This window comes from Triticum aestivum, chromosome 6B (genome assembly GCF_018294505.1).
Source record: "Triticum aestivum cultivar Chinese Spring chromosome 6B, IWGSC CS RefSeq v2.1, whole genome shotgun sequence".
Classification (NCBI taxonomy): Eukaryota; Viridiplantae; Streptophyta; class Magnoliopsida; order Poales; family Poaceae; genus Triticum; species Triticum aestivum.
In genome coordinates, this window is record NC_057810.1 from 728,075,516 (window position 1) to 728,101,238 (window position 25,723).

General features: G+C 39.6%; 1 protein-coding gene across 1 annotated transcript; it reads left to right on the forward strand.

The window, feature by feature from the left end:
• Positions 1 to 21,110: 21,110 nt before the first annotated feature.
• LOC123139818 (uncharacterized) lies at positions 21,111 to 21,589 on the forward strand. Its single transcript, XM_044559513.1, has one exon. It carries the CDS (start codon positions 21,111 to 21,113, stop codon positions 21,339 to 21,341), a length of 231 nt encoding a protein of 76 aa, XP_044415448.1. The 3' UTR covers positions 21,342 to 21,589.
• Positions 21,590 to 25,723: the final 4,134 nt, after the last annotated feature.

Sequence of the window (25,723 nt, forward strand, 5' to 3'; positions counted from 1 at the left end):
GGTAGAGTTCGAGACACGAATCCCTTTAGTCCCGGTTTGAGATACGAACCAGGACTAAAGGGCATCACACCCTTTAGTCCCGGTTAGTGTCTCAAACCGGCACTAAAGGTCTAATCTTTAGTTCCAGTTTGAGATACGAACCAGGACTAAAGGGCATCACACTCTTTAGTCCCAGTTCGTGTCTCAAATCGGGACTAAAGGGCTCATTTAAACCGGGACTAATGCCGTTAGCTGCTCGAACCGGGACTAATGCTCACATTAGTCCCGGTTCGTAATGCCACCGGGACTAATGTGTATATTAAGCTGTGACCAAAGCCCTGTTTTCCACTACTGGTATTCCCATTTATCTCGTACCCTTGGAAAGTCATTATATTCGAAGCTGGTAACTGGGATAGCATGTACGGGTCATCTTCAACAGCGGCGTCATGCATGGCACGTGTCTGCAACCAACCGGTGAAAGTTCCCGTTTTTTCACGTGTAATCCAGTCGTCAGACTACTCTGGGTATTTGGAGCGTAGAATATTCTTGTGTTCCTCCATATACGGGGCCACCAAGGCAGAATTTCATAGGAATGTGCAGTGTGCTTGAGTGAGAGAATGCCCATCCATACATATTATTTGTTTCAATCCTAGCGTGCCATTTCCTCCCAGTCTGACTTATGCCGCGATTCAGGAACACCAATCGGCTTTAGGTCAGGAATAAAGTCAATACAAAATTCAATGACCTCCTCATTTTCATGGCCCTTGGAGATGCTTCCTTCTGGCCTAGCACGGTTATGAACATATTTCTTTAAGACTCCCATGAACCTCTCAAAGGGTAACATATTGTGTAGAAATACAGGACCCAGAATGTTAATCTCTTCGCATAAGTGAACTAGGACATGCGTCATGATGTTGAAGAAGGATGGTGGGAACACCAACTTGAGACTGACAAGACATTGCACCAAATCATTTTCTAACCTTGGTATGATTTCTAGATCAACAATTGAGTGTCCACGTACACATCCATCATGGATGGGGCATGCATGAATTTTTTGTATTCAGGTAGCTCCCTCCCTCCCTACCGCCCTCCCTCCCGTAATTGGTTAATTAACCACCACGTCACCACTGCCATTTGGATTGATCGATCATAATTAGTCAAAATCAATCTCGGCATCTTGCTCGTGCAACACGCCGAGTGGTGGATGAGAATTTCCTTTTGCATGCATGTGTATGTCTGCGTCTGCGTCTGTGTTTTTGAAAGAAAAAAATGGAATGAAGAAACATTCGTGATCGACAAAATCAAGCAGAGCTGGCAGCTGGGTGAGCTGAAAATGACATGTCTACAATTTCCATGCAACGTGGCATTGTTCGGGAAGCGCGAGGCTCATATATAATAGTCCATCTCGTGCACTTGTTAAGAAATTAATAATTGCACTCCATGTTCCAGCCGACCAACCTCGCCCTCTTAAGTCTTAATTCTACTGAGAACCCTAGGTAGCTACTACCTTCTCGTCCTGGTTTATTGGTCCCATACTATTTTATGCCAAATTTTGATAATGAATTTAATTAATAAATTGTAAATGCATGTTATAAAGCGACGATTTTTTATGTTGAGGGGCATTGGGCTTAGTAAGCGATGAGAGATATCCATTGAGGACATAAGTGAGAGAGATGTAGAAACGGGCAAGATAGCACACTAGGGGTTGGGACATGCGGCTGCGGTTGGGACGTCAAAGGATTCTACGTAGTTTCCACAAGCCTGATCACTAACCAATTCTTTAAAAAGAACTGACGTTGATACTTGAGTAATACTTCAATTCTTTCTAAAAACGCACAACGATGCATTATTTCCTATGGATCGACAGTGATACCTCTATATAAATCGCAGATCCAAAGCAACTTGTAGTGATGACTTTCTGTATCAATGGGACAATAATCTGTGTTGAAAAAAATATATTGAGCAGAAGTATGTTGCAATAAGATGCACTTATTTAAACACACAGGTTTCTATTTTGTGATCCTATGAAAACGTACATCTAAGATCAGATGCGTAGATGCTATTTTAACTTACATGCTTATGCATGCATTATTGTGTCATCGACATCGTTACTCTCTATGAAAGGGGGATATTCTGATGCTTCTTAATCAATCAAGTAAAATGCATCGGTCCTTGTAATCAACATTGTTAGTCTTGACAAGCAGTGGATATGCTGATGTTCCTTAATTAATGAAGACAAATTAATGCATTGTTATCATCGACATCCTTAATTTGGACAAGGAGTGCATACGCTGATGCATCTTATAAATTAACTATGAACAAAATGCATGCATTGTTATAATCGACATGGCGTAAGCTATGCAAATGGGAGTGCGCTCATACATTTGTATTTATACACACACATACCTTGAACACAAGATCATGGCCACAAGAAAAGCAAAGGTTCTATTAGGTATAGCAGCCTCTTCTTCCCTAAAGGTTGGCATGCATTTTTTATTATCGCATACATTTTCCATTAAATATTTCAGCAGACTGATTACTGTTTGGTTAGCACATAATGCTTTCGATTATGACATCTTATAGGCTTAGAGCATGTTTCCCATCTCTTTATCAGTTAATACCAGAGATTATTATGACATATTATTATTATTATTATTATTATTATTATTATTATTATAAAAATGAAACACCATGCATGTTTCTCTTGATTATCTATGTATTTCTCCATTATTGATGCTTGTCGTTAATTAACAGTTTCGAAAGGGAGGAAGGCTCGGGTTATTGCGTGATAAGGGTAGTCATGCCTGGTCCGGTGCCTGAATCGTGGCCAGGTTTGATTGGTACTGAACTGAATGCAGCAGTTCAGATCATCCATCAGGAGAGGCCTGATGTCAGAATTGCCCGAGTACTACCTCCAGGTGAGGCTCCATCCCCACCACCACAAGACCAAGTACGCGTCATCATTTACAACGGTGTCGGCCCGGCGCCTAATACATATGTGGTTGTTGCTCCTGCTCCATACATTGGCTAGCTAGCCTGCCTTACATGGCAGGCTATATCTTTTGTGCCTTTATTATTAAAGGCTAGAATCGATTGAATAAAGTGAGTGAGTGTGATATCGATCTCCATGCGTTAATAATTATAGAAAGTCTATGTGGGCATGCCTGAATTATATTGTTTACTCATATATGTATTAGTGTGATAAATCTACAAATATTTCAATGAGTGTACTATTTGGCAATGGAATAATGAATAATGTATTTTATTCTTTTTCGATGAGTGGCTTGCTTTATCTTGTATGTCTCATAATATTTGCGCCATGTCATACTCAAGTATCAATGTACGTTTTCAGAAAGAATTGAATTCATACCCAAGTATCAAGGTCAGCTCTTTTTAGAGAACCGATAGTGATAATGCGGGATTTTGTGCTGAACATTTTGATATATTATATGTTTTTTTCCGACATCGTATGCAAAATTTATAGCCATTTTACTTTTTCATAACACTTTTTTGCAAAACATGTCCAAATTTAAGTTTTTTTAATTTTCCTAACTAGTAGATGTAGTAATATAACTACATCTTGAAGGACTTTATTTTTTTGAAGTTTTTATCATTTTCTTTTGTTTATTTCAAAACAGAAATGGCGATACACGCAGGGGGGGGGGGCGGTAGAGTTTGAGACATGAATCCCTTTAGTCCCGGTTTGAGACACGAACTAGGACTAAAGGGCATCACACCCTTTAGTCCCGATTAGTGTCTCAAACCGGCACTAAAGGTCTAATCTTTAGCTCCGGTTTTAGATACGAACCGGGACTAAAGGGCATCGCACTCTTTAGTCCCGGTTCGTGTCTCAAACCGGGACTAATTAAAGGGCTGATTTAAACCGGGACTAATGCCGTTAGCTGCTCGAACAGGGACTAATGCTCACATTAGTCCCGGTCCGTAATGCAACTAGGACTAATGTGTATATTAAGCTGTGACCAAAGCCCTGTTTTCTACTAGTGGTATTCCCATTTATCTCGTACCCTTGGAAAGTCATTATATTCGATGATGGTAACTGGGACAGCATGTACAGGTCATCTTCAACAGCGGCGTCATGCATGGCATGTGTCTGCAACCAACCGGTGAAAGTTCCCGTTTGTTCACGTGTAATCCAGTCGTCAGACTACTCTGGGTATTTGGAGCGTAGAATATTCTTATGTTCCTCCATATACGGGGCCACCAAGGCAGAATTTCGTAGAAATGTGCAGTGTGCTTGAGTGAGAGAATGCCCATCCATACATATTATTTGTTTCGATCCTAGCGTGACATTTCCTCCCAGTCTGACTTATGCCGCGATTCAGGAACACCAATCGGCTTTAGGTCAGGAATAAAGTCAATACAAAATTCAATGACCTCCTCATTTTCATGGCCCTAGGAGATGCTTCCTTCTGGCCTAGCACAGTTATGTACATATTTCTTTAAGACTCCCATGAACCTCTCAAAGAGTAACATATTGTGGAGAAATACAGGACCCAGAATGCTAATCTCTTCGCATAAGTGAACTAGGACATGCGTCATGATGTTGAAGAAGGATGGTGGGAACACCAACTTAAGACTGACAAGACATTGCACCAAATCATTTTCTAACCTTGGTATGATTTCTAGATCAACAATTGAGTGTCCACGTACACATCCATCATGGATGGGGCATGCATGAATTATTTGTATTTAGGTAGCTCCCTCCCTCCCTACCGCCCTCCCTCCCGTAATTGGTTAATTAACCACCACATCACCACTGCCGTTTGGATTGATTGATCATAATTAGTCCAAATCAATCTCGGCGTCTTGCTCGTGCAACACGCCGAGTGGTGGATGAACATTTCCTTTTGCATGCATGTGTATGTCTGCGTCTGCGTCTGTGTTTTTGAAAGAAAAAAATGGAATGAAGAAACATTCGTGATCGACAAAATCAAGCAGAGCTGGCAGCTGGGTGAGCTGAAAATGACATGTCTACTATTTCCATGCAACGTGGCATTGTTCGGGAAGCGCGAGGCTCATATATAATAGTCCATCTCGTGCACTTGTTAAGAAATTAATAATTGCACTCCATGTTCCAGCCGACCAACCTCGCCCTCTTAAGTCTTAATTCTACTGAGAACCCTAGGTAGCTACTACCTTCTCGTCCTGGTTTATTGGTCCCATACTATTTTATGCCAAATTTATATAATGAATTTAATTAATAAATTGTAAATGCATGTTACAAAGCTATGATTTTGGATGTTGAGGGGCATCGGGCTTACTAAGCGACGAGAGATATCCATTGAGGACATAAGTGAGAGAGATGTAGAAATGGGCATGATAGCACACTAGGGGTTGGGACATGCGGCTGCGGTTGGGACGTCAAAGGATTCTACCTAGTTTCCACAAGCCTGATCACTAACCAATTATTTAAAAAGAACTGACGTTGATACTTGAGTATGACTTCAATTCTTTCTAAAAACGCACAACGATGCATTATTTCCTATGAATCGACAGTGATACCTCTATATAAATCGCAGATCCAAAGCAACTTGTAGTGATGACTTTCTGTATCAATGGGACAATAATCTGTGTTGAAAAAAATAAATTGAGCAAAAGTATGTTGCAATAAGATGCACTTATTTAAACACACAGGTTTCTATGTGGTGATCCTATGCAAACGTACATCTAAGATCAGATGCGTAGATGCTATTTTAACTTACATGCTTATGCATGCATTATTGTGTCATCGGCATCGTTACTCTCTATGAAAGGGGGATATGCTGATGCTTCTTAATCAATCAAGTAAAATGCATCGGTCCTTGTAATCAGCATCGTTAGTCTTGACAAGCAGTGGATATGCTGATGTTCCTTAATTAATGAAGACAAATTAATGCATTGTTATCATCGACATCCTTAATTTGGACAAGGAGTGCATATGCTGATGCATCTTATAAATTAACTATGAACAAAATGCATGCATTGTTATAATCGACATGGCGTAAGCTATGCAAATGGGAGTGCGCTCATACATTTGTATTTATAAACACACATACCTTGAACACAAGATCATCGCCACCAGAAAAGCAAAGGTTCTGTTAGGTATAGCAGCCTCTTCTTCCCTAAAGGTTGGCACGCATTTTTTATTATCGCATACATTTTCCATTAAATATTTCAGTAGACTGATTACTGTTTGGTTAGCAGATAATGCTTTCGATTATGACATCTTATAGGCTTAGAGCATGTTTCCCATCTCTTTATCAGTTAATACCAGAGATTATTTTGACATATTATTATTATTATTATTATTATTATTATTATTATTATTATTATTATTATAAAAATGAAACACCATGCATGTTTCTCTTGATTATCTATGTATTTCTCCATTATTGATGCTTGTCGTTAATTAACAGTTTCGAAAGGGAGGAAGGCTCGGGTTATTGCGTGATAAGGGTAGTCATGCCTGGTCCGGTGCCTGAATCGTGGCCGGGTTTGATTGGTACTGAACTGAATGCAGCAGTTCAGATCATCCATCAGGAGAGGCCTGATGTCAGAATTGCCCGAGTACTACCTCCAGGAGAGGCTCCATCCCCACCACCACAAGACCAAGTACGCGTCATCATTTACAACGGTGTCGGCCCGGCGCCTAATACATATGTGGTTGTTGCTCCTGCTCCATACATTGGCTAGCTAGCCTGCCTTACATGGCAGGCTATATCTTTTGTGCCTTTATTATTAAAGGCTAGAATCGATTGAATAAAGTGAGTGAGTGTGATATCGATCTCCATGCGTTAATAATTATAGAAAGTCTATGTGGGCATGTCTGAATTATATTGTTTACTCATATATGTATTAGTGTGATAAATCTACAAATATTTCAATGAGTGTACTATTTGGCAATGGAATAATGAATAATGTATTTTATTCTTTTTCGATGAGTGGCTTGCTTTATCTTGTATGTCTCATAATATTTGTGCCATGTCATACTCAAGTATCAATGTACGTTTTCAGAAAAAATTGAATTCATACCCAAGTATCAATGTCAGTTCTTTTTAGAGAACCGATAGTGATAATGCGGGATTTCGTGCTGAACATTTTGATATATTATATGTTTTTTTCCGACATCGTATGCAAAATTTATAGCCATTTTACTTTTTCATAACATTTTTTGCAAAACATGTCCAAATTTAAGTTTTTTAATTTTCCTAACTAGTAGATGTAGTAATATAACTACATCTTGAAGGATTTTATTTTTTGAAGTTTTTATCATTTTCTTTTGTTTTTTCAAAACAGAAATGGCGATACACGCAGGGGGGGGGGGCGGTAGAGGTCGAGACATGAATCCCTTTAGTCCCGGTTTGAGACACGAACTAGGACTAAAGGGCATCACACCCTTTAGTCTCGGTTAGTGTCTCAAACCGGCACTAAAGGTCTAATCTTTAGCTCCGGTTTTAGATACGAACCGGGACTAAAGGGCATCGCACTCTTTAGTCCCGGTTCGTGTCTCAAACCGGGACTAATTAAAGGGCTGATTTAAACCGGGACTAATGCCGTTAGCTGCTCGAACCGGGACTAATGCTCACATTAGTCCCGGTCCGTAATGCAACCAGGACTAATGTGTATATTAAGCTGTGACCAAAGCCCTCTTTTCTACTAGTGGTATTCCCATTTATCTCGTACCCTTGGAAAGTCATTATATTCGATGATGGTAACTGGGACAGCATGTACAGGTCATCTTCAACAGCGGCGTCATGCATGGCACGTGTCTGCAACCAACCGGTGAAAGTTCCCGTTTGTTCACGTGTAGTCCAGTCGTCAGACTACTCTGGGTATTTGGAGCGTAGAATATTCTTGTGTTCCTCCATATACGGGGCCACCAAGGCAGAATTTCGTAGAAATGTGCAGTGTGCTTGAGTGAGAGAATGCCCATCCATACATATTATTTGTTTCGATCCTAGCGTGACATTTCCTCCCAGTCTGACTTATGCCGCGATTCAGGAACACCAATCGGCTTTAGGTCAGGAATAAAGTCAATACAAAATTCAATGACCTCCTCATTTTCATGGCCCTTGGAGATGCTTCCTTCTGGCCTAGCACGGTTATGTACATATTTCTTTAAGACTCCCATGAACCTCTCAAAGAGTAACATATTGTGTAGAAATACAGGACCCAGAATGTTAATCTCTTCGCATAAGTGAACGAGGACATGCGTCATGATGTTGAAGAAGGATGGTGGGAACACCAACTTAAGACTGACAAGACATTGCACCAAATCATTTTCTAACCTTGGTATGATTTCTAGATCAACAATTGAGTGTCCACGTACACATCCATCATGGATGGGGCATGCATGAATTATTTGTATTTAGGTAGCTCCCTCCCTCCCTACCGCCCTCCCTCCCGTAATTGGTTAATTAACCACCACATCACCACTGCCGTTTGGATTGATCGATCATAATTAGTCCAAATCAATCTCGGCGTCTTGCTCGTGCAACACGCCGAGTGGTGGATGAACATTTCCTTTTGCATGCATGTGTATGTCTGCGTCTGCGTCTGTGTTTTTGAAAGAAAAAAATGGAATGAAGAAACATTCGTGATCGACAAAATCAAGCAGAGCTGGCAGCTGGGTGAGCTGAAAATGACATGTCTACTATTTCCATGCAACGTGGCATTGTTCGGGAAGCGCGAGGCTCATATATAATAGTCCATCTCGTGCACTTGTTAAGAAATTAATAATTGCACTCCATGTTCCAGCCGACCAACCTCGCCCTCTTAAGTCTTAATTCTACTGAGAACCCTAGGTAGCTACTACCTTCTCGTCCTGGTTTATTGGTCCCATACTATTTTATGCCAAATTTTGATAATAAATTTAATTAATAAATTGTAAATGCATGTTACAAAGCTACGATTTTTGATGTTGAGGGGCATCGGACTTACTAAGCGACGAGAGATATCCATTGAGGACATAAGTGAGAGAGATGTAGAAATGGGAAGGATAGCACACTAGGGGTTGGGACATGCGGCTGCGGTTGGGACGTCAAAGGATTCTACCTAGTTTCCACAAGCCTGATCACTAACCGATTATTTAAAAAGAACTGACGTTGATACTTGAGTATGACTTCAATTCTTTCTAAAAACGCACAACGATGCATTATTTCCTATGAATCGACAGTGATACCTCTATATAAATCGCAGATCCAAAGCAACTTGTAGTGATGACTTTCTGTATCAATGGTACAATAATCTGTGTTGAAAAAAATAAATTGAGCAAAAGTATGTTGCAATAAGATGCACTTATTTAAACACACAGGTTTCTATGTGGTGATCCTATGCAAACGTACATCAAAGATCAGATGCGTAGATGCTATTTTAACTTACATGCTTATGCATGCATTATTGTGTCATCGGCATCGTTACTCTCTATGAAAGGGGGATATGCTGATGCTTCTTAATCAATCAAGTAAAATGCATCGGTCCTTGTAATCAGCATCGTTAGTCTTGACAAGCAGTGGATATGCTGATGTTCCTTAATTAATGAAGACAAATTAATGCATTGTTATCATCAACATCCTTAATTTGGACAAGGAGTGCATTTGCTGATGCATCTTATAAATTAACTATGAACAAAATGCATGCATTGTTATAATCGACATGGCGTAAGCAATGCAAATGGGAGTGCGCTCATACATTTGTATTTATACACACACATACCTTGAACACAAGATCATCGCCACCAGAAAAGCAAAGGTTCTGTTAGGTATAGCAGCCTCTTCTTCCCTAAAGGTTGGCATGCATTTTTTATTATCGCATACTATTTCCATTAAATATTTCAGTAGACTGATTACTGTTTTGTTAGCAGATAATGCTTTCGATTATGACATCTTATAGGCTTAGAGCATATTTCCCATCTCTTTATCAGTTAATACCAGAGATTATTTTGACATATTATTATTATTATTATTATTATTATTATTATTATTATTATTATTATTATTATTATTATATTAATAAAAACGAAACACCATGCATGTTTCTCTTGATTATCTATGTATTTCTCCATTATTGATGCATGTCGCTAATTAACAGTTTTGAAAGGGAGGAAGGCTCGGGTTATTGCGTGATAAGGGTAGTCATGCCTGGTCCGGTGCCTGAATCGTGGCCGGGTCTGATTGGTACTGAACTGAATGCAGCAGTTCAGATCATCCATCAGGAGAGGCCTGATGTCAGAATTGCCCGAGTACTACCTCCAGGTGAGGCTCCATCCCCACCACCACAAGACCAAGTACGCGTCATCATTTACAACGGTGTCGGCCCGGCGCCTAATACATATGTGGTTGTTGCTCCTGCTCCATACATTGGCTAGCTAGCCTGCCTTACATGGCAAGCTATATCTTTTGTGCCTTTATTATTAAAGGCTAGAATCGATTGAATAAAGTGAGTGAGTGTGATATCGATCTCCATGCGTTAATAATTATAGAAAGTCTATGTGGGCATGCCTGAATTATATTGTTTACTCATATATGTATTAGTGTGATAAATCTACAAATATTTCAATGAGTGTACTATTTGGCAATGGAATAATGAATAATGTATTTTATTCTTTTTCGATGAGTGGCTTGCTTTATCTTGTATGTCTCATAATATTTGCGCCATGTCATACTCAAGTATCAATGTACGTTTTCAGAAAGAATTGAATTCATACCCAAGTATCAATGTCAGTTCTTTTTAGAGAACCGATAGTGATAATGCGGGATTTCGTGCTGAACATTTTGATATATTATATGTTTTTTTCCGACATCGTATGCAAAATTTATAGCCATTTTACTTTTTCATAACACTTTTTTGCAAAACATGTCCAAATTTAAGTTTTTTTAATTTTACTAACTAGTAGATGTAGTAATATAACTACATCTGGAAGGACTTTATTTTTTTGAAGTTTTTATCATTTTCTTTTGTTTATTTCAAAACAGAAATGGCGATACACGCAGGGGGGGGGGCGGTAGAGTTCGAGACATGAATCCCTTTAGTCCCGGTTTGAGACACGAACTAGGACTAAAGGGCATCCCACCCTTTAGTCCCGGTTAGTGTCTCAAACCGGCACTAAAGGTCTAATCTTTAGCTCCGGTTTTAGATACGAACCGGGACTAAAGGGCATCACACTCTTTAGTCCCGGTTCGTGTCTCAAACCGGGACTAATTAAAGGGCTGATTTAAACCGGGACTAATGCCGTTAGCTGCTCGAACCGGGACTAATGCTCACATTAGTCCCGGTCCGTAATGCAACTAGGACTAATGTGTATATTAAGCTGTGACCAAAGCCCTGTTTTCTACTAGTGGTATTCCCATTTATCTCGTACCCTTGGAAAGTCATTATATTCGATGATGGTAACTGGGACAGCATGTACAGGTCATGTTCAACAGCGGCGTCATGCATGGCATGTGTCTGCAACCAACCGGTGAAAGTTCCCGTTTGTTCACGTGTAATCCAGTCGTCAGACTACTCTGGGTATTTGGAGCGTAGAATATTCTTGTGTTCCTCCATATACGGGGCCACCAAGGCAGAATTTCGTAGAAATGTGCAGTGTGCTTGAGTGAGAGAATGCCCATCCATACATATTATTTGTTTCGATCCTAGCGTGACATTTCCTCCCAGTCTGACTTATGCCGCGATTCAGGAACACCAATCGGCTTTAGGTCAGGAATAAAGTCAATACAAAATTCAATGACCTCCTCATTTTCATGGCCCTAGGAGATGCTTCCTTCTGGCCTAGCACAGTTATGTACATATTTCTTTAAGAATCCCATGAACCTCTCAAAGAGTAACATATTGTGGAGAAATACAGGACCCAGAATGTTAATCTCTTCGCATAAGTGAACTAGGACATGCGTCATGATGTTGAAGAAGGATGGTGGGAACACCAACTTAAGACTGACAAGACATTGCACCAAATCATTTTCTAACCTTGGTATGATTTCTAGATCAACAATTGAGTGTCCACGTACACATCCATCATGGATGGGGCATGCATGAATTATTTGTATTTAGGTAGCTCCCTCCCTCCCTACCGCCCTCCCTCCCGTAATTGGTTAATTAACCACCACATCACCACTGCCGTTTGGATTGATCGATCATAATTAGTCCAAATCAATCTCGGCGTCTTGCTCATGCAACACGCCGAGTGGTGGATGAACATTTCCTTTTGCATGCATGTGTATGTCTGCGTCTGCGTCTGTGTTTTTGAAAGAAAAAAATGGAATGAAGAAACATTCGTGATCGACAAAATCAAGCAGAGCTGGCAGCTGGGTGAGCTGAAAATGACATGTCTACTATTTCCATGCAACGTGGCATTGTTCGGGAAGCGCGAGGCTCATATATAATAGTCCATCTCGTGCACTTGTTAAGAAATTAATAATTGCACTCCATGTTCCAGCCGACCAACCTCGCCCTCTTAAGTCTTAATTCTACTGAGAACCCTAGGTAGCTACTACCTTCTCGTCCTGGTTTATTGGTCCCATACTATTTTATGCCAAATTTATATAATGAATTTAATTAATAAATTGTAAATGCATGTTACAAAGCTATGATTTTGGATGTTGAGGGGCATCGGGCTTACTAAGCGACGAGAGATATCCATTGAGGACATAAGTGAGAGAGATGTAGAAATGGGCATGATAGCACACTAGGGGTTGGGACATGCGGCTGCGGTTGGGGCGTCAAAGGATTCTACCTAGTTTCCACAAGCCTGATCACTAACCAATTATTTAAAAAGAACTGACGTTGATACTTGAGTATGACTTCAATTCTTTCTAAAAACGCACAACGATGCATTATTTCCTATGAATCGACAGTGATACCTCTATATAAATCGCAGATCCAAAGCAACTTGTAGTGATGACTTTCTGTATCAATGGGACAATAATCTGTGTTGAAAAAAATAAATTGAGCAAAAGTATGTTGCAATAAGATGCACTTATTTAAACACACAGGTTTCTATGTGGTGATCCTATGCAAACGTACATCTAAGATCAGATGCGTAGATGCTATTTTAACTTACATGATTATGCATGCATTATTGTGTCATCGGCATCGTTACTCTCTATGAAAGGGGGATATGCTGATGCTTCTTAATCAATCAAGTAAAATGCATCGGTCCTTGTAATCAGCATCGTTAGTCTTGACAAGCAGTGGATATGCTGATGTTCCTTAATTAATGAAGACAAATTAATGCATTGTTATCATCGACATCCTTAATTTGGACAAGGAGTGCATATGCTGATGCATCTTATAAATTAACTATGAACAAAATGCATGCATTGTTATAATCGACATGGCGTAAGCTATGCAAATGGGAGTGCGCTCATACATTTGTATTTATAAACACACATACCTTGAACACAAGATCATCGCCACCAGAAAAGCAAAGGTTCTGTTAGGTATAGCAGCCTCTTCTTCCCTAAAGGTTGGCATGCATTTTTTATTATCGCATACATTTTCCATTAAATATTTCAGTAGACTGATTACTGTTTGGTTAGCAGATAATGCTTTCGATTATGACATCTTATAGGCTTAGAGCATGTTTCCCATCTCTTTATCAGTTAATACTAGAGATTATTTTGACATATTATTATTATTATTATTATTATTATTATTATTATTATTATTATTATTATTATTATTATTATTATTATTATAAAAATGAAACACCATGCATGTTTCTCTTGATTATCTATGTATTTCTCCATTATTGATGCTTGTCGTTAATTAACAGTTTCGAAAGGGAGGAAGGCTCGGGTTATTGCATGATAAGGGTAGTCATGCCTGGTCCGGTGCCTGAATCGTGGCCGGGTTTGATTGGTACTGAACTGAATGCAGCAGTTCAGATCATCCATCAGGAGAGGCCTGATGTCAGAATTGCCCGAGTACTACCTCCAGGAGAGGCTCCATCCCCACCACCACAAGACCAAGTACGCGTCATCATTTACAACGATGTCGGCCCGGCGCCTAATACATATGTGGTTGTTGCTCCTGCTCCATACATTGGCTAGCTAGCCTGCCTTACATGGCAGGCTATATCTTTTGTGCCTTTATTATTAAAGGCTAGAATCGATTGAATAAAGTGAGTGAGTGTGATATCGATCTCCATGCGTTAATAATTATAGAAAGTCTATGTGGGCATGCCTGAATTATATTGTTTACTCATATATGTATTAGTGTGATAAATCTACAAATATTTCAATGAGTGTACTATTTGGCAATGGAATAATGAATAATGTATTTTATTCTTTTTCGATGAGTGGCTTGCTTTATCTTGTATGTCTCATAATATTTGTGCCATGTCATACTCAAGTATCAATGTACGTTTTCAGAAAGAATTGAATTCATACCCAAGTATCAATGTCAGTTCTTTTTAGAGAACCAATAGTGATAATGCGGGATTTCGTGCTGAACATTTTGATATATTATATGTTTTTTTCTGACATCGTATGCAAAATTTATAGCCATTTTACTTTTTCATAACATTTTTTGCAAAACATGTCCAAATTTAAGTTTTTTAATTTTCCTAACTAGTAGATGTAGTAATATAACTACATCTTGAAGGATTTTATTTTTTGAAGTTTTTATCATTTTCTTTTGTTTTTTTCAAAACAGAAATGGCGATACACGCAGGGGGGGGGGGGGCGGTAGAGGTCGAGACATGAATCCCTTTAGTCCCGGTTTGAGACACGAACTAGGACTAAAGGGCATCACACCCTTTAGTCCCGGTTAGTGTCTCAAACCGGCACTAAAGGTCTAATCTTTAGCTCCGGTTTTAGATACGAACCGGGACTAAAGGGCATCGCACTCTTTAGTCCCGGTTCGTGTCTCAAACCGGGACTAATTAAAGGGCTGATTTAAACCGGGACTAATGCCGTTAGCTGCTCGAACCGGGACTAATGCTCACATTAGTCCCGGTCCGTAATGGAACCAGGACTAATGTGTATATTAAGCTGTGACCAAAGCCCTCTTTTCTACTAGTGGTATTCCCATTTATCTCGTACCCTTGGAAAGTCATTATATTCGATGATGGTAACTGGGATAGCATGTACAGGTCATCTTCAACAGCGGCGTCATGCATGGCACGTGTCTGCAACCAACTGGTGAAAGTTCCCGTTTGTTCACGTGTAATCCAGTCGTCAGACTACTCTGGGTATTTGGAGCGTAGAATATTCTTGTGTTCCTCCATATACGGGGCCACCAAGGCAGAATTTCGTAGAAATGTGCAGTGTGCTTGAGTGAGAGAATGCCCATCCATACATATTATTTGTTTCGATCCTAGCGTGACATTTCCTCCCAGTCTGACTTATGCCGCGATTCAGGAACACCAATCGGCTTTAGGTCAGGAATAAAGTCAATACAAAATTCAATGACCTCCTCATTTTCATGGCCCTTGGAGATGCTTCCTTCTGGCCTAGCACGGTTATGTACATATTTCTTTAAGACTCCCATGAACCTCTCAAAGAGTAACATATTGTGTAGAAATACAGGACCCAGAATGTTAATCTCTTCGCATAAGTGAAGTAGGACATGCGTCATGATGTTGAAGAAGGATGGAGGGAACACCAACTTAAGACTGACAAGACATTGCACCAAATCATTTTCTAACCTTGGTATGATTTCTAGATCAACAATTGAGTGTCCACGTACACATCCATCATGGATGGGGCATGCATGAATTATTTGTATTTAGGTAGCTCCCTCCCTCCCTACCGCCCTCCCTCCCGTAATTGGTTAATTAACCACCACATCACCACTGCCGTTTGGATTGATCGATCATAATTAGTCCAAATCAATCTTGGCGTCTTGCTCGTGCAACACGCCGAGTGGTGGATGAACATTTCCTTTTGCATGCATGTGTATGTCTGCGTCTGCGTCTGTGTTTTTGAAAGAAAAAAATGGAATGAAGAAACATTCGTGATCGACAAAATCAAGCAGAGCTGGCAGCTGGGTGAGCTGAAAATGACATGTCTACTATTTCCATGCAATGTGGCATTGTTCGGGAAGCGCGAGGCTCATATATAATAGTCCATCTCGTGCACTTGTTAAGAAATTAATAATTGCACTCCATGTTCCAGCCGACCAACCTCGCCCTCTTAAGTCTTAATTCTACTGAGAACCCTAGGTAGCTACTACCTTCTCGTCCTGGTTTATTGGTCCCATACTATTTTATGCCAAATTTTGATAATGAATTTAATTAATAAATTGTAAATGCATGTTACAAAGCTACGATTTTTGATGTTGAGGGGCATCAGACTTACTAAGCGACGAGAGATATCCATTGAGGACATAAGTGAGAGAGATGTAGAAATGGGCAGGATAGCACACTAGGGGTTGGGACATGCGGCTGCGGTTGGGACGTCAAAGGATTCTACCTAGTTTCCACAAGCCTGATCACTAACCAATTATTTAAAAAGAACTGACGTTGATACTTGAGTATGACTTCAATTCTTTCTAAAAACGCACAACGATGCATTATTTCCTATGAATCGACAGTGATACCTCTATATAAATCGCAGATCCAAAGCAACTTGTAGTGATGACTTTCTGTATCAATGGTACAATAATCTGTGTTGAAAAAAATAAATTGAGCAAAAGTATGTTGCAATAAGATGCACTTATTTAAACACACAGGTTTCTATGTGGTGATCCTATGCAAACGTACATCAAAGATCAGATGCGTAGATGCTATTTTAACTTACATGCTTATGCATGCATTATTGTGTCATCGGCATCGTTACTCTCTATGAAAGGGGGATATGCTGATGCTTCTTAATCAATCAAGTAAAATGCATCGGTCCTTGTAATCAGCATCGTTAGTCTTGACAAGCAGTGGATATGCTGATGTTCCTTAATTAATGAAGACAAATTAATGCATTGTTATCATCAACATCCTTAATTTGGACAAGGAGTGCATATGCTGATGCATCTTATAAATTAACTATGAACAAAATGCATGCATTGTTATAATCGACATGGCGTAAGCAATGCAAATGGGAGTGCGCTCATACATTTGTATTTATACACACACATACCTTGAACACAAGATCATCGCCACCAGAAAAGCAAAGGTTCTGTTAGGTATAGCAGCCTCTTCTTCCCTAAAGGTTGGCATGCATTTTTTATTATCGCATACTATTTCCATTAAATATTTCAGTAGACTGATTACTGTTGTGTTAGCAGATAATGCTTTCGATTATGACATCTTATAGGCTTAGAGCATGTTTCCCATCTCTTTATCAGTTAATACCAGAGATTATTTTGACATATTATTATTATTATTATTATTATTATTATTATTATTATTATTATTATATTAATAAAAACGAAACACCATGCATGTTTCTCTTGATTATCTATGTATTTCTCCATTATTGATGCATGTCGTTAATTAACAGTTTTGAAAGGGAGGAAGGCTCGGGTTATTGCGTGATAAGGGTAGTCATGCCTGGTCCGGTGCCTGAATCGTGGCCGGGTCTGATTGGTACTGAACTGAATGCAGCAGTTCAGATCATCCATCAGGAGAGGCCTGATGTCAGAATTGCCCGAGTACTCCCTCCAGGAGAGGCTCCATCCCCACCACCACAAGACCAAGTACGCGTCATCATTTACAACGGTGTCGGCCCGGCGCCTAATACATATGTGGTTGTTTCTCCTGCTCCGTACATTGGCTAGCTAGCCTGCCTTACATGGCAGGCTTTATCTTTTGTGCCTTTATTATTAAAGGATAGAATCGATTGAATAAAGTGAGCGAGTGTGATATCGATCGCCATGCATTAATAATTATAGAAAGTCTACGTGGGCATGCCTGAATTATATTGTTTACTCATATATGTATTAGTGTGATAAATATACAAATATTTCAATGAGTGTACTATTTGGCAATGGAATAATGAATAATGTATTTTATTCTTTTTCGATGAGTGGCTTGCTTTATCTTGTATGTCTCATAATATTTGCACCACGTCATACTCAAGTATCAATGTACGTTTTCAGAAAGAATTGAATTCATACCCAAGTACCAATGTCAGTTCTTTTTCGAGAACTGATAGTGATAATCCGGGATTTCGTGTTGAACATTTTGATAAATTATATGTTTTTTCCGACACCTTATGCAAAATTTATAGCCATTTTACTTTTTCATAACACTTTTTTGCAAAACATATCCAAATTTAAGTTTTTTAATTTTCCTAACTAGTAGATGTAGTAATATAACTACATCTTGAAGTATTTTATTTTTTTGAAGTTTTTATCATTTTCTTTTTTTTTCAAAACTGAAATGGCGATACACTCGGGGGGGGGGGGGGGGGAGGTAGAGTTCGAGACACGAATCCCTTTAGTCCCGCTTTGAGACATGAACCGGGACTAAAGGGCATCGCACCCTTTAGTCCCGGTTAGTGTCTCAAACCGGCACTAAAGGTCTAATCTTTAGTTTCGGTTTGAGATACGAACCGGGACTACAGGGCATCACACTCTGTAGTCCCGGTTTGTGTCTCAAGCCGAGACTAAAGGGCTCATTTGAACCGGGACTAGTGCCGTTAGCCGCTCAAACCGGGACTAATGCTCACATTAGTCCCGATTCATAATGCAACCGGGACTAATGTGTATATTGAGCTGTGACCAAAGCCCTGCTTTCTACTAGTGGTATTCCCATTTATCTCGTACCCTTCGAAAGTCATTATATTCGAAGATGGTAACTGGGACAGCAAGTGCAGTGCATCTTCAACAGCGGAGTCATGCATGGCATGTGTCTGGAACCAAGCGGTGAAAGTTCCCGTTTGTTCACGTGTAATCCAGTCGTCAGACTACTCTGGTTATTTGGAGCGTAGAATATTCTCGTGTTCCTCCATATACGGAGCCACCAAGGCAAAATTTCATAGAACTGTGCAGTGTGCTTGAGTGAGAGAATGCCCGTCCATACATATTATCTGTTTCGATCATAGCGTGCCATTTCCTCCCAGTCTGACTTATGCCGCGATTCAGGAACACCAATCGGCTTTAGGTCAGGAATAAAGTCAATACAAAATTCAATGACCTCCTCATTTTCATGGACATTGTAGATGCTTCCTTCTAGCCTAGCACGGTTATGAACATATTTCTTTAAGACTCCCATGAACCTCTCAAAGGGTTACATATTGTGTAGAAATACAGGACCCAGAATGTTAACCTCTTCGCATAAGTGAACTAGGACATGCGTCATGATGTTGAAGAAGGATGGTGGGAACACCAACTTGAGACTGACAAGACATTGCACCAAATCATTTTCTAACCTTGGTATGATTTCTAGATCAACAATTGAGTGTCCACATACACATCCATCATGGATGGGGCATGCATGAACTATTTGTATTCAGGTAGCTCCCTCCCTCCCAACCGCCCTCCCTCCTGTAATTGGTTAATTAACCACCACATCACCACTGCCGTTTGGATTGATCGATCATAATTAGTCCAAATCAATCTCGGTGTCTTGCTCGTGCAACACGCCGAGTGGTGGATGAGCATTTCCGTTTGCATGCATGTGTATGTCTACGTCTGCGTCTGTGTTTTTGAAAGAAAAAAGTGGAATGAAGAAACACTCGTGATCGACAAAATCAAGCAGAGCTGGTAGCTGGGTGAGCTGAAAATGGCATGTCTACTATTTCCATGTAACGTGGCATTGTTCGGGAAGCGCGAGGCTCATATATAATAGTCCATCTCATGCACTTGTTAAGAAATTAATAATTGCACTCCATGTTCCAGCCGACCAACCTCGCCCTCTTAAGTCTTAATTCTACTGAGAACCCTAGGTAGCTACTACCTTCTCGTCCTGGTTTATTGGTCCCATACTATTTTATGCCAAATTTTGATAATGAATTTAATTAATAAATTGTAAATGCATGTTACAAAGCTACGATTTTTGATGTTGAGGGGCATCGGGCTTACTAAGCGACGAGAGATATCCATTGAGGACATAAGTGAGAGAGATGTAGAAACGAGCAGGATAGCACACTAGGGGTTGGGACATGCGGCTGCGGTTGGGACGTCAAAGGATTCTACGTAGTTTCCACAAGCCTGATCACTAACCAATTATTTAAAAAGAACTGACATTGATACTTGAGTATGACTTCAATTCTTTCTAAAAACGCACAACGATGCATTATTTCCTATGAATCGACAGTGATACCTCTATATAAATCGCAGATCCAAAGCAACTTGTAGTGATGACTTTCTGTATCAATGGGACAATAATCTGTGTTGAAAAAAATAAATCGAGCAAAAGTATGTTGCAATAAGATGCACTTATTTAAACACACAGGTTTCTATGTGGTGATCCTATGCAAACGTACATCTAAGATCAGATGTGTAGATGCTATTTTAACTTACATGCTTATGCATGCATTATTGTGTCATCGGCATCGTTACTCTCTATGAAAGGGGGATATGTTGATGCTTCTTAATCAATCAAGTAAAATGCATCGGTCCTTGTAATCAACATCATTAGTCTTGACAAGCAGTGGATATGATGATGTTCCTTAATTAATGAAGTCAAATTAATGCATTGTTATCATCGACATCCTTAATTTGGACAAGGAGTGCATATGCTGATGCATCTTATAAATTAACTATGAACAAAATGCATGCATTGTTATAATCGACATGGCGTAAGCTATGCAAATGGGAGTGCGCTCATACATTTGTATTTATACACACACATACCTTGAACACAAGATCATCGCCACCAGAAAAGCAAAGGTTCTGTTAGGTATAGCAGCCTCTTCTTCCCTAAAGGTTGCATGCATTTTTTATTATCGCATACATTTTCCATTAAATATTTCAGTAGACTGATTACTGTTTGTTAGCAGATAATGCTTTCGATTATGACATCTTATAGGCTTAGAGCATGTTTCCCATCTCTTTATCAGTTAATACCAGAGATTATTTTGACATATTATTATTATTATTATTATTATTATTATTATTATTATTATTATAAAAACGAAACATCATGCATGTTTCTCTTGATTATCTATGTATTTCTCCATTATTGATGCTTGTCGTTAATTAACAGTTTCGAAAGGGAGGAAGGCTCGGGTTATTGCGTGATAAGGGTAGTCATGCCTGGTCTGGTGCCTGAATCGTGGCCGGGTCTGATTGGTACTGAACTGAATGCAGCAGTTCAGATCATCCATCAGGAGAGGCCTGATGTCAGAATTGCCCGAGTACTCCCTCCAGGAGAGGCTCCATCCCCACCACCACAAGACCAAGTACGCGTCATCATTTACAACGGTGTCGGCCCGGCGCCTAATACATATGTGGTTGTTGCTCCTGCTCCATACATTGGCTAGCTAGCCTGCCTTACATGGCAGGCTTTATCTTTTGTGCCTTTATTATTAAAGGATAGAATCTATTGAATAAAGTGAGCGAGTGTGATATCGATTGCCATGCATTAATAATTATAGAAAGTCTATGTGGGCATGCCTGAATAATATTGTTTACTCATATATGTATTAGTGTGATAAATCTACAAATATTTCAATGAGTGTACTATTTGGCAATGGAATAATGAATAATGTATTTTATTCTTTTTCGATGAGTGGCTTGCTTTATCTTGTATGTCTCATAATATTTGCGCCACGTCATACTCAAGTATCAATGTACGTTTTCAGAAAGAATTGAATTCATACCCAAGTATCAATGTCAGTTCTTTTTCGAGAACTGATAGTGATAATCCGGGATTTGGTGTTGAGCATTTTGATAAATTATATGTTTTTTCCGACACCGTATGCAAAATTTATAGCCATTTTACTTTTTCATAACACTTTTTTGCAAAGCATGTCCAAATTTAAGTTTTTTAATTTGCCTAACTGGTAGATGTAGTAATATAACTACATCTTGAAGTATTTTATTTTTTGAAGTTTTTATCATTTTCTTTTGTTTTTTTCAAAACTGAAATGGCGATACACTCGGGGGGGGGGGGAGGTAGAGTTCGAGAGACGAATCCCTTTAGTCCCGCTTTGAGACACGAACCAGGACTAAAGGGCATCGCACCCTTTAGTCCCGGTTAGTGTCTCAAACCGACACTAAAGGTCTAATCTTTAGTTTCGGTTTGAGATACGAACCGGGACTACAGGGCATCATACTCTTTAGTCCCGGTTCGTGTCTCAAGCCGAGACTAAAGGGCTGATTTAAACCGGGACTAATGCCGTTAGCCGCTCGAACCGGGACTAATGCTCACATTAGTCCCGATTCATAATGCAACCGGGACTAATGTGTATATTGAGCTGTGACCAAAGCCCTGTTTTCTACTAGTAGTATTCCCATTTATCTCGTACCCTTCGAAAGTCATTATATTCGAAGATGGTAACTGGGACAGCAAGTGCAGTGCATCTTCAACAGCGGATTCATGCATGGCATGTGTCTGGAACCAAGCGGTGAAAGTTCCCGTTTATTCACGTGTAATCCAGTCGTCAGACTACTCTGGTTATTTGGAGCGTAGAATATTCTCGTGTTCCTCCATATACGGAGCCACGAAGGCAGAATTTCGTAGAACTGTGTAGTGTGCTTGAGTGAGAGAATGCCCGTCCATACATATTATCTGTTTCGATCCTAGCGTGCCATTTCCTCCCAGTCTGACTTATGCCGCGATTCAGGAACACCAATCGGCTTTAGGTCAGGAATAAAGTCAATACAAAATTCAATGACCTCCTCATTTTCATGGCCCTTGGAGATGCTTCCTTCTGGCCTAGCACGGTTATGAACATATTTCTTTAAGACTCCCATGAACCTCTCAAAGGGTTACATATTGTGTAGAAATGCAGGACCTAGAACGTTAATCTCTTCGCATAAGTGAACAAGGACATGCGTCATGATGTTGAAGAAGGATGGTGGGAACACCAACTTGAGACTGACAAGACATTGCACCAAATCATTTTCTAACCTTGGTATGATTTCTAGATCAACAATTGAGTGTCCACATACACATCCATCATGGATGGGGCATGCATGAATTATTTGTATTTAGGAAGCTAACTCCCTCCCTACCGCCCTCCCTCCCGTAATTGGTTAATTAACCACCACATCACCACTGCCGTTTGGATTGATCGATCATAATTAGTCCAAATCAATCTCGGCGTCTTGCTCGTGCAACACGCCGAGTGGTGGATGAACATTTCCTTTTGCATGCATGTGTATGTCTGCGTCTGCGTCTGTGTTTTTGAAAGAAAAAAATGGAATGAAGAAACATTCGTGATCGACAAAATCAAGCAGAGCTGGCAGCTGGGTGAGCTGAAAATGACATGTCTACTATTTCCATGCAACGTGGCATTGTTCGGGAAGCGCGAGGCTCATATATAATAGTCCATCTCGTGCACTTGTTAAGAAATTAATAATTGCACTCCATGTTCCAGCCGACCAACCTCGCCCTCTTAACTCTTAATTCTACTGAGAACCCTAGGTAGCTACTACCTTCTCGTCCTGGTTTATTGGTCCCATACTATTTTATGCCAAATTTTGATAATGAATTTAATTAATAAATTGTAAATGCATGTTACAAAGCTACGATTTTTGATGTTGAGGGGCATCGGGCTTACTAAGCGACGAGAGATATCCATTGAGGACATAAGTGAGAGAGATGTAGAAATGGGCAGGATAGCACACTAGGGGTTGGGACATGCGGCTGCGGTTGGGACGTCAAAGGATTCTACCTAGTTTCCACAAGCCTGATCACTAACCAATTATTTAAAAAGAACTGACGTTGATACTTGAGTATGACTTTCATTCTTTCTAAAAACGCACAATGATGCATTATTTCCTATGAATCGACAGTGATACCTCTATATAAATCGCAGATCCAAAGCAACTTGTAGTGATGACTTTCTGTATCAATGGGACAATAATCTGTGTTGAAAAAAATAAATTGAGCAAAAGTATGTTGCAATAAGATGCACTTATTTAAACACACAGGTTTCTATGTGGTGATCCTATGCAAACGGACATGAAAGATCAGATGCGTAGATGCTATTTTAACTTACATGCTTATGCATGCATTATTGTGTCATCGGCAACGTTACTCTCTATGAAAGGGGCATATGCTGATGCTTCTTAATCAATCAAGTAAAATGCATCGGTCCTTGTAATCAGCATCGTTAGTCTTGACAAGCAGTGGATATGCTGATGTTCCTTAATTAATGAAGACAAATTAATGCATTGTTATCATCGACATCCTTAATTTGGACAAGGAGTGCATATGCTGATGCATCTTATAAATTAACTATGAACAAAATGCATGCATTGTTATAATCGACATGGCGTAAGCTATGCAAATGGGAGTGCGCTCATACATTTGTATTTATACACACACATACCTTGAACACAAGATCATCGCCACCAGAAAAGCAAAGGTTCTGTTAGGTATAGCAGCCTCTTCTTCCCTAAAGGTTGGCATGCATTTTTTATTATCGCATACAATTTCCATTAAATATTTCAGTAGACTGATTACTGTTTTGTTAGCAGATAATGCTTTCGATTATGACATCTTATAGGCTTAGAGCATGTTTCCCATCTCTTTATCAGTTAATAACAGAGATTAATTTGACATATTATTATTATTATTATTATTATTATTATTATTATTATTATATTAATAAAAACGAAACACCATGCATGTTTCTCTTGATTATCTATGTATTTCTCCATTATTGATGCATGTCGTTAATTAACAGTTTTGAAAGGGAGGAAGGCTCGGGTTATTGCGTGATAAGGGTAGTCATGCCTGGTCCGGTGCCTGAATCGTGGCCGGGTCTGATTGGTACTGAACTGAATGCAGCAGTTCAGATCATCCATCAGGAGAGGCCTGATGTCAGAATTGCCCGAGTACTCCCTCCAGGAGTGGCTCCACTCCCACCACCACAAGACCAAGTACGCATCATCATTTACAACGGTGTCGGACCGGCGCCTAATACATATGTGGTTGTTTCTCCTGCTCCGTACATTGGCTAGCTAGCCTGCCTTACATGGCATGCTTTATCTTTTGTGGCTTTATTATTAAAGGATAGAATCTATTGAATAAAGTGAGCGAGTGTGATATCGATCGCCATGCATTAATAATTATAGAAAGTCTATGTGGGCATGCCTGAATTATATTGTTTACTCATATATGTATTAGTGTGATAAATCTACAAATATTTCAATGAGTGTACTTTATTCTTTTTCGATGAGTGGCTTGCTTTATCTTGTATGTCTCATAATATTTGCACCACGTCATACTCAAGTATCAATGTACGTTTTCAGAAAGAATTGAATTCATACCCAAGTATCAATGTCAGTTCTTTTTCGAGAACTGATAGTGATAATCCGGGATTTTGTGTTGAACATTTTGATAAATTATATGTTTTTTCCGACACCGTATGCAAAATTTATAGCCATTTTACTTTTTCATAACACTTTTTTGCAAAACATATCCAAATTTTAGTTTTTTAATTTTCCTAACTAGTAGATGTAGTAATATAACTACATCTTGAAGTATTTTATTTTTTTGAAGTTTTTATCATTTTTTTTTCAAAAATGAAATGGCGATACACTCGGGGGGGGGGGGGGGTAGAGTTCGAGACATGAATCCCTTTAGTCCCGCTTTGAGACATGAACCGGGACTAAAGGGCATCGCACCCATTAGTCCCGGTTAGTGTCTCAAACCGGAACTAAAGGTCTAATCTTTAGTTTCGGTTTGAGA

Excerpts from the sequence above, each read along its gene's own strand:
- LOC123139818 (XM_044559513.1), top strand. The coding sequence starts at position 21,111 with ATGCCTGGTCTGGTGCCTGAATCGTGGCCGGGTCTGATTGGTACTGAA.